At 33.9% G+C, this 20,234-nt stretch overlaps 2 protein-coding genes across 2 annotated transcripts in view; one reads left to right on the top strand and one right to left on the bottom strand.

The window, feature by feature from the left end:
* The window catches only part of LOC132553706 (3-methyl-2-oxobutanoate dehydrogenase [lipoamide] kinase, mitochondrial-like), a 34,963-nt gene extending 17,233 nt beyond the window's left edge, over window positions 1-17,730 (top strand). The window contains exons 10-11 of the mRNA XM_060217975.1: window positions 15,141-15,311; window positions 17,068-17,730. Of these exons, the coding sequence (XP_060073958.1) occupies window positions 15,141-15,311; window positions 17,068-17,224 (328 nt within the window). The 3' untranslated portion in view covers window positions 17,225-17,730. The remainder of the gene's footprint in view (window positions 1-15,140; window positions 15,312-17,067) is intronic.
* LOC132553707 (uncharacterized) lies at window positions 5,202-5,903 on the bottom strand. Its single transcript, XM_060217976.1, has one exon. It carries the CDS (start codon window positions 5,901-5,903, stop codon window positions 5,202-5,204), a length of 702 nt encoding a protein of 233 aa, XP_060073959.1.
* Window positions 17,731-20,234: the final 2,504 nt, after the last annotated feature.

Here is a 20,234-nt window from a genome sequence, read left to right as displayed (position 1 = left end):
CACAGACTTCATCATCAACACAACACAGACTTCATCATTAACCAATACAGACTTCATCATCAACACAACACAGACTTCATCATTAACCAATACAGTCTTCATCATCAACACAACACAGACTTCATCATCAACAAAACAAAGACTTCATCATTAACACAACAGTGTCTTCATCACCATCAACAAAACACAGTCTTCGTCATCAACAAAACACAGACTTCATCATCAACACAACACAGACTTCATCATCAACACAATGCAGTCTTCATCATCAACAAAACACAATCGTCAACAAAAACAGACTTCATCAACACAACACAGACTTCATCATCAACCAATACAGACTTCATCATCAACACAACAGTGTCTTCACCATCAACAAAACACAGTCTTCATCATCAACAAAACACAGTCTTTGTCGTCAATAAAAACAGACTTCATCAACACAACACAGACTTCATCATCAACCAATACAGACTTCATCATCAACACAACAGTGTCTTCACCATCAACAAAACACAGTCTTTGTCGTCAACAAAAACAGACTTCATCAACACAACACAGACTTCATCATCAACCAATACAGACTTCATCATCAACACAACAGTGTCTTCACCATCAACAAAACACAGACTTCATCATCAACACAATGCAGTCTTCATCATCAACAAAACACAATCGTCAACAAAAACAGACTTCATCAACACAACACAGACTTCATCATCAACCAATACAGACTTCATCATCAACACAACAGTGTCTTCACCATCAACAAAACACAGTCTTCATCATCAACAAAACACAGTCTTTGTCGTCAATAAAAACAGACTTCATCAACACAACACAGACTTCATCATCAACCAATACAGACTTCATCATCAACACAACAGTGTCTTCACCATCAACAAAACACAGTCTTTGTCGTCAACAAAAACAGACTTCATCAACACAACACAGACTTCATCATCAACCAATACAGACTTCATCATCAACACAACAGTGTCTTCACCATCAACAAAACACAGTCTTCATCATAAAAAACAGACTTCATCATCAACACAGCACAGTCTTCGTCGTCAGCAAAAACAGTCTTCATCATCAACACAACACCGACTTCATCATCAGATAAATACAGCAACCAAACACAGACGTGATCGTTAACAAAACAAAAGTCTTCATCATCATCAAAACACAGTCATTGTCGTCAACTAAAAAACGGACTTCATCATCAACACAACACAGACTTCATCATCAACCAATACAGACTTCATCATCAACACAACAGTTTCTTCATCATCAACAAAACACAGTCTTCATCATAAAAAACAGTCTTCATCATCAACAAAACACAGTCTTTGTCGTCAACAAAAACAGTCTTCATCATCAACACAACACAGACTTCATCATCAACACAACACAGACTTCATCATCAACCAATACAGACTTCATCATCAACACAACACAGTCTTCGTCATCAACAAAAACAGTCTTCATCATCAACACAATACAGTCTTCACCGTCAACAAAACACAGTCTTCGTCGTCAACAAAAACAGTCTTCATCATCAACACAACACAGTCTTCATCATCAACAAAACACAATCTTCATCATAAAAAATAGTCTTTATCATCAACACAACACAGACGTTATTATCAACAAAACACAGACTTCATCATCAACACAATTCAGACTTCATCATTAACACAACACAGACTTCATCATCAACACAACACAGTCTTCATCATCAACACAACACAGTCTTCATCATCAACAAAACACAGTCTTCGTCGTCAAAAAAAACAGTCTTCATCATCAACACAACACAGTCTTCGTCTTCAACAAAAACAGTCTTCATCATCAACACAACACAGACTTCATCATCAGATAATCACAGCAACCTAACACAAACGTGATCGTTAACAAAACAAATGTCTTCATCATCAAGTAAGTTAAGCAACATATCACTTCATCATCAACACAACATAGACTTCATCATCAACACAACACAGTCTTCATCATCAACAAAACACAATCTTCATCATAAAAAATAGTCTTTATCATCAACACAACACAGACGTTATTATCAACAAAACACAGACTTCATCATCAACACAATTCAGACTTCATCATTAACACAACACAGACTTCATCATCAACACAACACAGTCTTCATCATCAACACAACACAGTCTTCATCATCAACAAAACACAGTCTTCGTCGTAAAAAAAAAACAGTCTTCATCATCAACACAACACAGTCTTCGTCTTCAACAAAAACAGTCTTCATCATCAACACAACACAGACTTCATCATCAGATAATCACAGCAACCTAACACAAACGTGATCGTTAACAAAACAAATGTCTTCATCATCAAGTAAGTTAAGCAACATATCACAGACTTTAATGTCAACAAAACACAAGACTTCATCATTAATTAAGTACCAATGTGTCCCCATATCATCATATACAGTTCAGCCCCGAATGAATTGTACAGTTACATGTCAGTAAACTGCTGACAACTTGATATATCAGTGAAAAAACACTTTATAACAACCTTTCATTACTTCACTAAATCGTTTTACCCTAGTATCTATTTTACATATTTTAGAAACTTCTTTAGGTTATCTTCAGATGTTTGTCAATATTTACTTGTCTGGAGAGGTGTGTCTACCGGTGTTGGTTACTGTTCTATAACAGTGATGTCTTAAGTATAAGACAAATATTTACATCAGTATTAAAGATCAACATGTCTTCACCTTTGATCACTTCAGGTGGTATATAAATATACTAATATTTATATAAACATAATGTGTATTGTCTGTCACTTCAATACACTGAACTGCCCTGATCACTGCTGACAGAATGATCCCTGACACAGTATTAGAATACAGATCTACTGGTTTTATGTCCTTACATGTTGATGAGAAACTGATTTGGTATGTTTGTAAGATATTATAGTCATTTTCTTTGTTTCATGAAAATGCTCCTTTTGTTAACTATAGACATATCATTGTTGTGCTTGTTTCATGTTATCAATATCTTATGTTTTTAAATCTAAGAAAATTGAAAATTCCTGGCATCATATGATGCAGGTTAATTAAGTATATTTATATATAGTAGAGAAGTTGTGTGGCTGTGGATTTTAAGAGCAGAGACATACAATTAGAGTATCATGGTTAACTTTATTTTGTGTTACGTTTCCTGTTACAATTGTAATATTGTTTTATATCAATTATTAAGTATTGTACTAAAGGTGTATGTGTCAACTTGTTTTCCAGTCCTCACATCTGTGATATGGAATATGTAAATGTGTAGCTCCTGGATTACTTTCGTTCTTACATACATCAGAATTGTTTGATAGGTAGGTTATCCATAGTCTTTTGTACCTCGCTAGCATAAACATGTAAACCGTTGATAAACCTTGGACTCGAGATGATGATGATCCTTTCTGGATGGTCCATCCTAAAATACCAACGCTACAGCCACAGTAGTTCCTCATCACTTTTAACTCTTATGTACATTTGTGTATTAAAATCTCTCATGTTGCATATAAAAGCAACATACTGATATCTAGATTATAAGGATATATCACAGGTGTCCAGTTATATGCCATTGGTGCTATGCATTTCAAATTGTCCATGTGTTGCCAGCTTCTCTCACGCAATGTTTTACCAATAATTAACTATACTGAAATGATGCTATATTTACCTTAATTTAAACATCAAAGTTTTTGTTCGGCTTGAAATTTTGACCCCATATTATTAACATTTTAAATCCTTTTTAGGGAGTACAAGTCTATCATTGAACAGTAATGGTAGTAACACATTATTTATACAAATGTACATATGTAATTTCGCTTGTTTTGTTTTGTGTGTGTAAACAAGGTGTTCACTTAATTGTCTCTGAAAACATTTGAACACTAGGAAACGAGTGCATAACCCCTTCTAATGTGCTGTAATTCGTGGACTATCTGCCTTCGTTAATTGAGGTTACTATATAGTACTGTAAAATTAGAAGTAATTATGTTAATACTATAACACCAGTACCTGACATTTCTCCATTGTATATAACCAGCAAAGAATATACAAACTTAACAATCAGTTATAATGGTATTGAATGTTTATTTAACCTTTCACCTGTAACAAATACTTAATATGACATGAAATGAATTATTAATATTTCTAATCTAAATCCGGCCAATAGCTTAATCTATGTTAATCCCTGCCCACTACAGAGAAATGTTTATCCAGTAATGGCTGCACCGTCAGTAGTGGGGACCTGGACGAATTCTAGATTTGGATCTTTTTAAAAAGGAATGTAACAAACAAATGCTCTTACCTGACTTGTTTTAAAATAATTAGTAGATATTGTTACACAAATTCGATGAATATGGTGTCTTAAGCTTTTCATTTATTCAACATTCGTCATCTTTTGGAGGAAAATAAAGCAAATATACTTACATTATATGTTAACTACAATTGTGTGAAACATGTCTATCGACGACCGCTGACATTAAGTTATTCTTCCTGAACCCTTATTTACAAAGCTCTCTAAATACTATTAAAAGTAAAAAGAATGCCTTGAAATTTCCATGATCATTATTTTCTGTAATCATTTGTTTATATGGTATTATAAAATCCTAATGTATTTTAATCTGGTGATTTTTATGATATTCTAATATTTCATGGAATTATTGGCAACTGATCGTGATAAGCGAACATTAAACACCACATTGTATACATACTGATATTAGATGGTTTACAAGATGTGTACATGGTACGTGAAGACAATGCACTATTTAACCCAACAGTTGACTATTTCATTAGTCACGTTGTTGACCTCGGGAACTGAAGAAAATCTTCAGATTGGGGTTTTTTGTCCACTTGGAAACGAAAGAAAGTATGAATTTCCGAAATATTATTACAAATTGTGTTATGATAAAGACCTGAATGAAATCAATGGATATCAGTGAAGTCGAATCGGAGTTCAATTTCCACTGTAATGTCAACAGCAGTTTTTGGAATCGTTAGTAAATGCTTTATACAACTAAAACATACTGGTGTCGAGCTGTGGACAATATATCCAGTGTTTTCCCTCGTTGAGAATAACACAGTTGTGCGCGATATACACCCCAGATTCTAGCCAGCCTATAGATGATGTATGACACTAGCATATCTTCATGGAAATACAAACTTAACACAATCACCTTTTGGAATGCAAGCTTCCCATAGAAGAGTTTTGTCTGATGGGAGGAAGAGGATTTTGACGTGGAGTCTCCTTAACGCGACTCGTGTTTATTCGATAGTCTGAGAAAAAATCTGCTTCGTTCTCCATCTTCTCTCTCGTGTAATCTAATTGGTTGTAATTCACCATATCATATTTTTGTTTGTCGTGTCCGGACTCTTTTTTCATTTTCCCAATTTTAGGCAGTACTGGGTACTTGCGTTCCCGGATACCACTCTGCACTCGCGACCATTCCTCGAGGGGTTCTATGATATCTCGCAAGTTCAAATTGACTGGTGTCGGAACAGCCATTTGGCGCGAGGTATCCATGATAGGGATTCTGTTATTGTCATTATCAATATGATTTATGGGCAGATTCATAGCAGTGCTTGGGAGTTCCACACTACACACACTAGACTTGTCATCCATTTCATCATGTTCGTCTTCACCCGAGTCCATATGTAGTGATATATTTGTGTTTGTAGTCTCGGCCGATAAATGTATTGAAGGTGCATCTATATGAACGGATCTTCGAGACGAATTATTGACGTTGTCCAGTTTCATGAAGTCTCCATTGTCCCGGATTCTGTCTGCATCCGTCCCATTTTCCTGGTATCCGGAATCTTTGCTTGTTTCACTCATAGTGTTGGAAATATGCATGCTTGTTATTTTGAAGCTCATGTGAGTTATCACACTCCCAAAATCGTCCGTTTTGTTCTAGTCATCAATACCACACTAGAATCAATACAGTAATTCTAATTTTACAGTTTCAGACACTTTACTGGGAGCTTACATTCTCCTTGAGAGACGTACTGAAATGAACTCACATCTGATGCATTTTTATCAAGCACATTTCACTATTATTCCACCGGTATTACCAATATTGTTTTAGCTCTGGATCTTCTATTGAATTCCCTGAATGGAAGAAAACGTTTGTCGACTGACAATTCCTGTTATATTAATATTTCCCAGTGGTCACTTGGAACGATACAGTATCCCGGCACTTGCTAGTATCTATGACACGGCTGTTGATTAGCTCGGCTATTTGTAACTCTGTAACGAGCTTTCTAATTATACAGACAGAATGACACTTTCACTTGTTACAACTGTTATCGTACGAAGGGCACCGATTGTTTTCCAAATCTCCGTGAATACAAACAGAATTGTGGTAGGTATTCCAAATACTCCAAATTAGGAACATTGTGCACGTAGTTGAGACGGTCCTAAGGATTCCCTGAAGACAGATTAAGTATCCTCTTCATAATTAGGGTCAATACTTGCCAATCATTCCACAGCTCTTAGGTGTCAGATTTCTTCACCTGATAAACCGTGCTTGTTTTGCAACAATGAGTTATATATACCTGTATAGCACCACTCGGTGTTTTAAGTGTATACACGTAGGACGCACAGCCACAATGCAAACATCACATCAAAGACATAACTTGTGTTTGTTGTTGTGTATTGGGCGAGCACTCCAGCGTATTCTTCTTTCCTTGTTTAATTGCTTCTGTTTTCTTTGTTTACACCATTGACTCATGACAATGAAGCACTGACAAAGCCACTGGCTGTCGACATAGGATCCATCAATATTTGTCAAACCACATAATAGGTGCTGATATTGATTCCAATCTACAAACAAAGAAATATATAGAATTATTAATCTACCTATACCATTGTTTCATGGTAATACGTTAATACATCCAGAAAGGTTTGATTCATGTTGCTATGTCCCACGCGTACAGATTGCACTACTTGTGTACAGTTTGACATTGTCGTACATACATATTCTGAAAGACGTTTTTCATTATTTGTAATTCTTTTTCGGACTATGCAACTGCATCCACCGATATCAGATCTATCATAAATATACATAGACAAGACTGACATCATGTATAAGACTAATAGGTTTAATTAAAGTATAACTACTTTTGTCACTAATGTAATTCCATACAACACCTTCAGTTACCTTCACACAATAGGAACCAGTAGCTTTATTATGTTGATTTATTCTTACATAATGATTATAAAAAAATATTTGTCTTGTGTTATCAATGATGACATCGTAAATTTATAAAAAAAAACAACGAATAATATTTGTGGTTATTGATTAGTACAAATCAACCTCGAGAGTACCCGTGCCATACGCCACAAGAACAAGTTTCACTGAACAGAAATGTGCCTTACACCGCAATCTGACGAATCACGTTTCGTTTGTACTTGTAACGAGTTTTCAGGTACAAAACCACGATTAATTACGAATACCTCACTGAACTTGTACACATGTTACCTTTGCATTCATGGCATTTTGAATGTAGGGAGATTTGACTATCGATTATTGTAAGGTATATAACGTCGAAGGTTCTTTTTTATCCCGCGATGAATATTGATGAGATATTGTTTTTTAAGGCATAAATCATTTCGATTTATCTTGAAAAGGTAAATTCGGTTGTAACACTATGTAAGATATACACGTATTGGCCTGTTCACACAAACATGGGAGGGTGCCTAACAAGATAGCATGTATAAAGCATATAGATCATAATCAGTTAATGACAAACGTGTACACACCATGTTGTGAATCTATCTTCCATGCCTTGTGATAATAATTGAATATCGATTTTTAACAGATATTCGTTTCGTTCTATGGATGTGTTCGCCTTCCTTTAAATACCATGTTTGTAAGCTACTCTATCTATAAAGGTAATAGTTGGGTATGTATGTACCCATTCTGTACTTATTTATTTATGTACTGTCATTAGTGGTTATCAATATCTAGTCAGTTGATCTGTCCAGTCTATAACCACATATAGATATACCTTGTGTCTTAGTCATTACCAACATGATTACAGTGGGAATTGTGTCAACTGAATCTGTACCACAGAACACGGTGACAACACCTCTGTTGATTGGCATTAAATACAGGGTTGACTGTTGACTGTTCAGAAATATTCTGATAACAGGTGTCTCTATTGATCTCCCGAATGTGATTGTAGTTTAAGTGGTAACATATATATACACTACCTTGTAATGTAGGCTTGATTGATATATATGTTTGATTACATTATTTAAAGCAAAATACTTGTTCAGTGTACACTCAACCCTACTAACACTCGGAATAACATGGGTCACACACCTGCTGCAGGCAGTCATTACCAAACTATTCAGAAAGTCTTTTAAACTTGCATAGCGTATAGATACATGAAGCCGATCAATAAACCAGATACTTCTGTATTCTGTGTTAGATATTAAGTTGGACGTGTCAGTGTCGCTGGTGGTTCCGATATTGTTTCCCTTCTTTCTCCTAAAAGAACGTGACATTGCTTATAATGACCAATATTTACATGGTGGGTGTCGCGAATGAAGCAGAAGACGTTTGCTCTTCCAGAAGATGTGATCTTATTCTCCTTGTACTTTTTCAGTGGTTGGGTTGTAAATATTACCCAAGTTAAATCTTACCTGAGTTTGAATCAATATTCTGTTAACATGTTGAATTATTAAAATATGACATCCATTAAATACATTTATACAAATATAACCTTATTTGCTATATTATGTGGTATACTACCACAGTTTGACTATGGTTAAATGTTTTTACGAAAAAGTATATTGTGTTACCTATTGTACTACATGTAACGTGAGCTGTTTGTATAGAACTTGGTAGCATTAAAGACTTGTGAGAAAATCAGCTTGACATATCAATGGACATTTCTTTCGTGAATTTTTATTTGATTAAAGAAAGTATGGATGGTATACGTGTGCTCGATAAATATAACTATACACTAAAGTCAGGGTTATACATTATTTTAGAAACGATAACTCGTAGATAGTGAAATGAAAATTAATCGCGTTTCAGGGGTGCTCTTCAGTACAGCACACATCAATATAATTTAACCTAGTTTATTACAATATTTCAAATCGTTTGTCACGTCAACAGGTGTCCGTCTGTTTAATTTCAGTTTAAGTAATAATTTATTGAAACTTGGTGCCCTTTTATCGCGTAATGACCCACAGAAATATTCATTTAGACTTTTCTCCACTGACAATCTGTAGGGGTTTAGTATTAATTCACTAAGAATGGTTATTTGTTTTTTAATCTGTTCAGCTGACACTGCATCTTGATCAGCAGTAATATGATTTCTTAACCACGACTCATACATTATGGACAACACACTTATTCACATAGATGTTTGGAATATTCCCAATAACGATAAGAATTGTTCGTGAGTTAGAAAATAGTTATAACATAAAGTAGTGAATATCAAGATGATTTTTAGATCGCGGTATTTGTTTAGTTAACAGATATCATTGTCTAAAGTCTTTTTTTTTTGGGGGGGGGGAGACAAGTAGCATGTGTAATTTATACGCGTTATATTCTTCAAGAGATATCTGTACTGCCGTTATTAACAGGTTTTCATACCTAAAAGTGTTGTCTAAGACTGTTGGATTTGTTGGAAATGTATTTGGAAATGATGTGATTAACTTATTAGAAGCAACCCTATTACAGTAGTTGTGCTATATTTAGTTCCTATGCAATACTCGCATTGCATTATCTATACATTTGGAGGATGCAGAACACATGCGAACATTAAAAAGAATAATTCAAACTATCAACCAACTAAAATATAACTTAGTAACAAAAGACGTGCATGTATTACTGCCAAATTATAGTGTGAAATGTATTGTATGACCCGATATCTACATGTAAGAGATACCAAACAGATAAACAGGATTTGTTTGGGAAAAAATTATTGATATTTATATATATTATATTATATTGATTATGGGGACACACACTTATTCATTCTAGTACTGGGTATTAACACGGTTTCTACACGAACACACACGCTGAAATGATGAGATTATCTATTATGAAGACACGTATTTATTTCGCTGGTGATTTATGTTAATACCCAATTATTTTGGCAAAAGGAAATGCATGTAATGTGCAATGTGAATGATATGATTTCTTTGTGTTAATAATTGCTTCATAATTGGCGTAAAGGTTTAGAGAGAATAAGAACACACAACTGACTGTCGTACATAATGATATTAATCATTATATTGATCAAACTCCTCCCACCTTGCGTTATTCAGAGTGGTTTTATACTCAATCGTAAAATCGATCCATATCCATATCAAATATATATATATATAAGAATCGAGAACCTTGCATGTATCCAAATGTTACAGGAAACGACATTTTAACTTAAAGCAATGTTAATGGAGTTTAACTCTAGATGTATCATTTCAATCACCTGATGTGTTTTAACGTTTAAATTCCTGTTTTTAAAATACCTTTAATCATGACTGACATTTAATTCAAATTATAAACAAAATAAAGAATAACTTTTGAAAACTCTAAACTTACAAATTAAAATTTCAAAAAATCTAATTAAATAGTGTTGTGTCAATTAAACATTGGTAATTGAAATAAAATATTTGTTTATAAAAACTAGTATGAGTACTTTGGTCTTTTATCATAAATCGAAAAGAAATGTCACTGGATTGCACGAGGTACTTAATCTTAACACTGAACCCCATGTCTTTATCGGTATTCCTAGGTAGGTACATATTTATCAATAAACCCATACAAATGTATGCAATATTTTATTGCCAACAAAGGCGTATCTTTTTACTAGTTTTGCGAAATGTTACCTGTGATCACAATTGTCTGTGATTAAATTTGTTATTCAATTTACTGTGTCTTTGTCAATAACATTTTTACCTATGTCATAGCTTTTAGTATTAACGTTTTTTCTTTACATATGATACATATAAAACCATCTTTTATGTTAACCAATCCATAAATATTGTACTTATTTTAATCTTCATTCTGAAAAATTCACGATTCCTAATTTTGGTATTTAACATAACAATACAAAGTTATAGCATTGTTCCTAGTTCCGACATATTCAGTATGTTGTTGCATTGGATGAATACAAAGGACGCCAGTAGCAACATTCTATTGTACTTTTACAGTTACGAAGAATGCATATATACTTTTGATTCCGTTGTGAATGGCCTTATTTTTAACGTAAATTTTCTCGTTGTGTAATGAACAAATGAAATATTTACACTGTGCATAAATGTTACTTATATATAAATGTAATTACAGGTGCATTGTACATACCTAGGTTTCCATTGGTAATCAATTTGTGTAGTATCCACACAGCTAACCTACCGACCGCCAAAGAGATACATTTCCTCGCTGACGTCTAGGTTCCAACAGATTCATACTCTGTATTAGGCTATGTATAGGTATTCAGAGGGTCCTGTGTTTAACACAGTTGGAAACTAGCCTAATATTACTGTTATATTATTTGTCCTTACCAGTACAAACTGCACGCTGTATATCAGTCTTTTGATATTGTTCGAGATCCCGAGGCGTGCAGACCACAGGATAATAAGAATGAAAGGGTTTAAATACCCCGTATTACGTTTTCAATACATACCAAGGTTGGTGTTCGGGGGATTAGTACCGATATAGAAGGAGACATTTAAAAAGTGTATGCGAGTGGTTATGAGCTTTACCAAACAGACGAAACGAGATCAAGAGATAAGACCAACTTCACAAAGACTAAAATATACACACAACTTTCTCGTGACATCATACTTGTTACAAGTAATGGGATAGAATACTGATCTGTTCGCTCGAGGACACACATTTACTGGTACCTGTACAGTAAACTAGACGTGGTACTTGTTTACATAATTCCCCATCGATTCCTACATAAGAAACATCACGAAAATATCAATATTGCAACATGATTATGATCCAAACTCAAATTCCATAAGATAATTTATTATGAAATCGATGTTAGGGATATTGAGAGAGTATACCACGACATATTAAACTTACGGAACTAGTACAAAATGTGAACAAAAGAAATAGTTACACGCAGACCCCTGGAAAAGTACATGAAGAATAAAACCAGGTGTTCCGGAAGAAAATTGTGCCTATTTGACATCCGTTTCGTTATCCGTCGTGGTATAATTTCCCAGTATTCCTTACATCCTTTTTATAATAAATTCTCTCAGTTTGGACTGGGGTGGGGGGGGGGGGGGGTGGAATGGTGACAACATCATAATTATAAAAAGAAACATTTCACCGATACCACAACTGACGCTTATCGCTGGATGCGATTTATCTCGTAAGCTTTTAGAGATAAATATTATTTAAGAAGATAATATGGTTGCTTCTTTGTCATGATTGAATCTATTTGTTGAATGTAGCTGCATCTTGGGATGTATTTAGAGTTCAAAAAAATAAAGGTTTAGTATTTTGGAAAGGAAAAATAGTGTAAGTTTTATATGGTCATTTTCATAACTGGCTGGTTATAAGACGTTGATGGTATACGATTGTATCATTCCCCTTATGAAATGTCATGTTTTTACCTAACTTAATGCTTTTTCGTGGGCTATTTGTTGAGCAACTGTTCTTGAAGTTGGAAATATATTTCTGTTGATTAAGTCTCTTATTGGAAGTACTGAAAGGCATGAGTAGTCGATAACATAACACACAAAACGTTCGATCGTTTTTCAATCATGACATATATAGCATTTTTTGTTGTATATTAAAACAATCCAATACTTAAGATTAATTGTAGATTATGTGAAGATATTTCAAGTAAGTCAAATATTTCATTAATTACAAGTACGAACAGAGAGTGCAGTTTGGATTGAAACCATTCTGCGATGTTTTCTTTAAAGAGATTCTTACATGTGTTTTATAGATTAAGATTATAATTTATTGAACTAGTTCAGTTCTATTAAATATATTTGATATAGAAAGCTGCCACTGATATACATTGCATAATAGCAGTCAGTCATGACGGTAACATATAAACAACATGTTACGCATGACTGCTCTTGTATACATACGCGAAAAGATGCATTACATTATTATCGCACGTACAGCGAACATTTTAATCATCGTTTAGCTACCACACATAAATGGAAAATAAGGCATTCCTAACTACATGTTAGAAACTCGTTATGGTTACCTATTAAATAACTGTAGGCTATTAATGATATCGTGCGTTTTCAAAAAATGCATTCGCGACCAGAATACAGGTCATTGTATTTCACTTATTTGAAATTTCCCAAACTCTTTTGAAATGAAGTGGTATGAAATGTGTATCGAGTTACTAGATTTTTGGTAAGCGATCAATACATAGGAAAACTTATGACGTCTAGCGTGGATCGATGGTAAAGTACAGTACACGTGTCAACCATTTGTAAGATCAACATGACAAGGAAGGATTTGTATCACTGACTGCGTTCATAAGAATGAAGATATATGTACGATACCACAATAGGACTAGATCAGGTGGCATGAATTGTAGTTAATTATCAATGGAATGGATATTTGATATGGTGTACAAGAACAGATTGTTCCTTCTTGTTATAATGTAAAACGTTTTCTTATATATTACATAAAATGTACCATACTCGTGAAATGAAACCTTTTCTTAAACTCTTTATGCCAGTTATACACTTTCTAGAGTGTCATTGATTCCATACAGATTTAGACTTTTATATAATACATCATGCTGTAAACGATAATATCCTTGTAATTGTTGCGGTATGCCTTTCACAATTACACTTTCTACAGAATAACTTTGATATGATTTAACATTTATGAAATGTTTTGGAAATTTAGATCAAATGTTGTCATGCAGTATTTACCTGTGGTTCTGTTCAGAATGGATAGTCCGTCTTATCGTTCCTTCCTATACAGTGTACATTCAACTGGATTTTCTGCCAAAATCAATCTACCTGCTACGGCTCTGTTGGGGTCCAGGGTAGAAATGTGCCCTGTCACTTGGTGCCAAGTCCATGTTAAACGAATATCATTCACGAAATTTGATACTGACTGCAAATGTCTGCTTTATACCCAATTAATTATATAGCAGTACATGTGTTGACCCATTGGGTTAGACATCCCCATGTATTGGTTCTAATGGTTTTCTATTGTTCATATATAGTAAGGTTAGTTCTAAATATTACGTTAGAGATTGTCGAGACATATATAACGTTATACTACATCAATAAATAAGATATTGGATATTTCCCGTGTTGTTATATACATTGTGTTATATGCGACTGTTTCATTCTCTTGTGTCTTTATGTACATATCATTGTGGACACATATATGAATAAAGCATCGTGCACTTTTGACTTGACTTCATTCATAGTTAATGCGTTTATCGTTTACACTTTACTACTTCGTCATTCAATTTCCTGATTATGACGCTAATCTGCACCAATAATTCACCTATACCAGAGCTTTGCATTTCTTGTGTCCATCGGTAATCCCTATGTTATTCACTTGTTCAGGAGTCCTCTTTTGTTGATGTTTTGCCCTGTTATCGTCAAATTTAATTTTTGAATGAAGATTCTGTTGACATGATGGCAATGTCTTTGTTGGATTTGATAATCTGGGTAGACGCTGCATCGTTGTCAAATAGTGTACTATTTCTTTTGTGTTTATTAATAAAAAAAATTGTGACCTAGAATCTGGTGCTGCATATCGCAGAAAATATGATTATTTTTGCTGAGTTAAGATTGAGGTCAGTGTGATGTTTCTAACGTCTATTACATATGTATCTGACTAGGATATTGATACCGTTCACCTGATAATTATGTCAATCCGAAAGAAGCTTACACATACTTTCCTCTCAGAGGTTTCGGCTTTTCTCGAAAGACGGAGTGCAACTGACTTCTAAGTATTGACCGCTTCCGATCAAAATTAAAAGCAGTCACCCCATCGGCCAACGATCAAATATTGTCGGATTAGTATGACACTATGACCACAACTAGACATACATAAGCATACTTCACAACCTCTGTGGTAGTGTTGGTACATACGTAACTTTAAACGTTATAACATTGAATGTTTTCCGTTTGTTAATACAGGATATCTGACAGGGGTGGCGGTATTCCACACGATATCGTTGACAAGGTATGGCGATATAATTATACAACTGCTGATTCTCTAACGGATGATCAGGAGCAAACTGGTGGCATTTTCGGGGAAGTGATTAGTCCAGCTGGAAGAGGAGGAGAATCTGCAAGTCGTATGCATGGGTAGGTGTTTAAATAAAGTTCTCGGTGGTAAGTGTTTATATAAAGTTCTAGAGGGGTAAGTGTTTATATGAAGTTCTAGGGAGTAAGTGTTTATATAAAGTTCTAGGGAGTAAGTGTTTATATAAAGTTCTAGAGGGGTAAGTGTTTATATAAAGTTCTAGGGAGTAAGTGTTTATATAACGTTCTAGGGAGTAAGTGTTTATATAACGTTCTAGAGGGGTAAGTGTTTATATAACGTTCTAGAGGGGTAAGTGTTTATATAAAGTTCTAGAGGGGTAAGTGTTTATATAAAGTTCTAGAGGGGTAAGTGTTTATATAACGTTCTAGGGAGTAAGTGTATATAAAGTTCTAGGGAGTAAGTGTTTATATAACGTTCTAGAGGGGTAAGTGTTTATATAACGTTCTAGAGGGGTAAGTGTTTATATAAAGTTCTAGGGAGTAAGTGTTTATATAACGTTCTAGAGGGGTAAGTGTTTATATAAAGTTCTAGGGAGTAAGTGTTTATATAACGTTCTAGGGAGTAAGTGTTTATATAAAGTTCTAGAGGGGTAAGTGTTTATATAACGTTCTAGGGAGTAAGTGTTTATATAAAGTTCTAGGGAGTAAGTGTTTATATAAAGTTCTAGGGAGTAAGTGTTTATATAACGTTCTAGAGGGGGGTAAGTGTTTATATAAAGTTCTAGAGGGGTAAGTGTTTATATAAAGTTCTAGAGGGGTAAGTGTTTATATAAAGTTCTAGAGGGGTAAGTGTTTATATAAAGTTCTAGGGAGTAAGTGTTTATATAACGTTCTAGGGAGTAAGTGTTTATATAAAGTTCTAGAGGGGTAAGTGTTTATATAAAGTTCTAGAGGGGTAAGTGTTTATATAACGTTCTAGGGAGTAAGTGTTTATATAACGTTCTAGGGAGTAAGTGTTTATATAAAGTTCTAGAGGGGTAAGTGTTTAAATGAAGTTCTAAGCAACAAAAGAAATTACCGAAATGTGAACATAATCTACGATAAAGAGCCCAGATGTTCCAGAGGGGTACGGGTCTTTCGCTTGAACGGTGACACTCACCATATGCTTTATTATTGAAGTATTCGTTTAAAAAGCAATTGTTTATTTTTGTCTATTCTTTTTTTATTACATGTCTTAAACCCCTGCTGCTGTTTTTTATCTAATATTTCAATGAATCAGCACAGCTGCGTTTATCTTGGACTTGTGTTGATTAAGTTTCAAAGTAGGTTGGTCTTTATTAATTAAATTATTACTTTAATATGAATTACATGTATTGTCGCCGTCTGTCATTTGGAAATGGGGGATATCGCGGAATAAATACGAAGGTTAGATAGTAAAATCACTTATTCAAGATAGAATGTTATGAGATATGGTGTACTTCTTCGGGAGTCTCCGTGTAAATCTTTCTTATGTTCATATTTTGCCCTCGTTTCATGGAATTTTGAGTTTGAATTATGATTATGTTACCATGTTGGTATTTCTTTCTGATTTTTGTTATCAATTAAATGATTGTGTCTAGTGGCATATTTTCATGAAATTTCACATACAGTTGCCGTGGACATGCCCTTATCAATTCCATGGTTAATCCGTACAACGTTGGTGTTACTCTTAAATACAGTCGGTAGTAAATGGCTTGGGATTCATTTGTAGGACAAGCAGTGGGGCGGATTTATTCGAAACTAAAAATTCTAATGCAAGCTATATCTCATATAGTTAGATTTCCTATACGTTTTCGATGCTTTCTATATTTTGTCACAGGTATGGTTTCGGATTGCCTACAGCTAGAGCTTACGCTGAGTTCCTCGGAGGATGTATAACTCTGGAGACCATGCAGGGTATAGGGACAGACGTATACATCCGTCTCTCCCATATCGACTCTATCAGCAGCGTCAACAAACCAAGCTTTAGGATCTAATCACAAGTGTTGAGTATGCAGTATAGATAGGGACATTCCATCTACAGAATAACACCATGTGGTCGTTGTGTAGATTTGTCTTTTTGATGCAGATGACAGAACAAGTTTTTGTTAAATACACGAAAGATTTTACCATGGAGATAATGCATTCGGCTTTAGCCACGAAAGAAAGTACTCTCTACAGTTTTATGTTTTAGTGTCGTTAAACTCTGGTTAGTTAACAATATGTCAGATTTTATCATCGATGTTCGATTGATATCGATATTTGGAATATAACGTTAATTATTATCACTTTACAGCAGTCCTTATGTATTATCAGACTGCATCAACTGTTCCATATATACATGTATAGATTATTTTTATAATGCCAACAGTTCCAGCCTCAAATATATTGATTGTATTTTTCTTTAACCTTACACTCGAACGTCATTGTATTATCTACACATCATTATCTTATTTAACTTTCGTCTGTGTTCGTTCATTGACGATAGAAGGCCAACTTTGTTAAGGGCATTATCTTCACCTTGTAGTCGATGTTTCTCAAACACACTTAAGGGGTTCGTTGCCGTTGTCATATGAGTCATTCAACTCAGTGAATGAAGGGAGCTAATGCCAATTAGGTTTGAGACAAATCGTAACAACAAGAAAAGAATACATATTAAATGTCTGTATTATATCTATATGTAAATATTTTAGTCATTATAACGACGGGTTACCCCAATTAAAACAAACAAACTTAAAATTCTGCCATGTTAAATTTGAATTGCTTCCATTAGATTTATTTACAAAGGAATGACTGCCAAAATGTTTTATCATACAGCATAACTTTATCAATCAGCTTCTTCGATCAGTTATGGTAGACGTATCCCTGAGAGTAGAATTTCTCGTATTGCTACCATCAATATAACACTACCAAATCATGGTAATCTTCATGTTGATTTCACTAACTGCCATCCAGATGTCTTGTTTGTCAATCAACACCAAACAAAATATGCTGTTCTAGTTAGGAGTTGGAATAGAAGGGAGATCAGTCTTTATATAAATTGATTGTATGATTGTATCACTATCATCTATAATGTTCATGTTGAAACATTATAAGCTAACTGTATAGTAATAGTCTTTCACATCATCAAACAGGAAAGATAACTCATGTTTTCCAGATTGTACTTGAAGAGTTATGTCCCTTCCATTAACACGGACTTTTTATCTTGATCGATGACTGCACATAGTTTATGTATTTTTAACGGTATACATTAGTGTTGCTTCTGTTTGATGATTATAATATCAATCACATAGATACAAACCATATGACTGTTTACACACAGACCCAGAACATGCTTTGATAATCATTTATCTGGTTTATTATATAGCTTCGGGAGTGTTTAAAAGAAATGTTATATATTAGAACTGCATTCTTATTTTCTGATATTTAAGTTATGTCATCACTCAGTACAATGTACGAAGATACTTTATACTCTGTTATTTGCATGAATACTGTTGATTGTGCTGTATAGACCTCTATTGATTAGATTCATTTCAGAACATTGATATGTTTGCTTTTTATCGGGAATCTCATAAAGCCACATATATAATTATAGTAATACAGACACATGTATTATGGGGTTTTTTTTCTAACTAGTCGGCCTTTTGTGTGATAATTTTGTGTTTTAATTTTGTGTGATAAGTCATTTTGTTTTATATTTTTGTATGCCCCCTTTTTAGTTATATTTTTGAAGGTTTATTATTTGTTGTTATATGGTTATTTCTAGTCCATTACTATGTTTTATATTTTTGTGTGACTATCTGTTACCTCTTGTAATCGTGTAGTCGTCATGTGTTATAATTGTATAGTCGTCATGTGTTATAATTGTATAGTCGTCATGTGTTATAATTGTATAGTCGTCATGTGTTATAATTGTATAGTCGTCATGTGTTATAATTGTATAGTCGTCATGTGTTATAATTGTATAGTCGTCATGTGTTATAATTGTATAGTCGTCATGTGTTATAATTGTATAGTCGTCATGTGTTATAATTGTATAGTCGTCATGTGTTATAATTGTATAGTCGTCATGTGTTATAATTGTATAGTCGTCATGTGTTATAATTGTATAGTCGTCATGTGTTATAATTGTATAGTCGTCATGTGTTATAATTGTATAGTCGTCATGTGTTATAATTGTATAGTCGTCATGTGTTATAATTGTATAGTCGTCATGTGTTATAATTGTATAGTCGTCATGTGTTATAATTGTATAGTCGTCATGTGTTATAATTGTATAGTCGTCATGTGTTATAATTGTATAGTCGTCATGTGTTATAATTGTATAGTCGTCATGTGTTATAATTGTATAGTCGTCATGTGTTATAATAGTATAGTCGTCATGTGTTATAATTGTATAGTCGTCATGTGTTATAATTGTATAGTCGTCATGTGTTATAATTGTATAGTCGTCATGTGTTATAATTGTATAGTCGTCATGTGTTATAATTGTATAGTCGTCATGTGTTATAATAGTATAGTCGTCATGTGTTATAGTTGTATAGTCGTCATGTGTTATAGTTGTATAGTCGTCATGTGTTATAGTTGTATAGTCGTCATGTGTTATAGTTGTATAGTCGTCATGTGTTATAATTGTATAGTCGTCATGTGTTATAATAGTATAGTCGTCATGTGTTATAATTGTATAGTCGTCATGTGTTATAATTGTATAGTCGTCATGTGTTATAATTGTATAGTCGTCATGTGTTATAATTGTATAGTCGTCATGTGTTATAATTGTATAGTCGTCATGTGTTATAGTTGTATAGTCGTCATGTGTTATAGTTGTATAGTCGTCATGTGTTATAGTTGTATAGTCGTCATGTGTTATAATTGTATAGTCGTCATGTGTTATAATAGTATAGTCGTCATGTGTTATAATTGTATAGTCGTCATGTGTTATAATTGTATAGTCGTCATGTGTTATAATTGTATAGTCGTCATGTGTTATAATTGTATAGTCGTCAT

This window comes from Ylistrum balloti, unplaced genomic scaffold, assembly GCF_031769215.1.
Source record: "Ylistrum balloti isolate Yb309-2 unplaced genomic scaffold, AGI_CSIRO_Ybal_v1 Utg370344, whole genome shotgun sequence".
NCBI lineage: Eukaryota > Metazoa > Mollusca > Bivalvia > Pectinida > Pectinidae > Ylistrum > Ylistrum balloti.
This window is presented reverse-complemented; position numbering and strand designations above follow the sequence as displayed.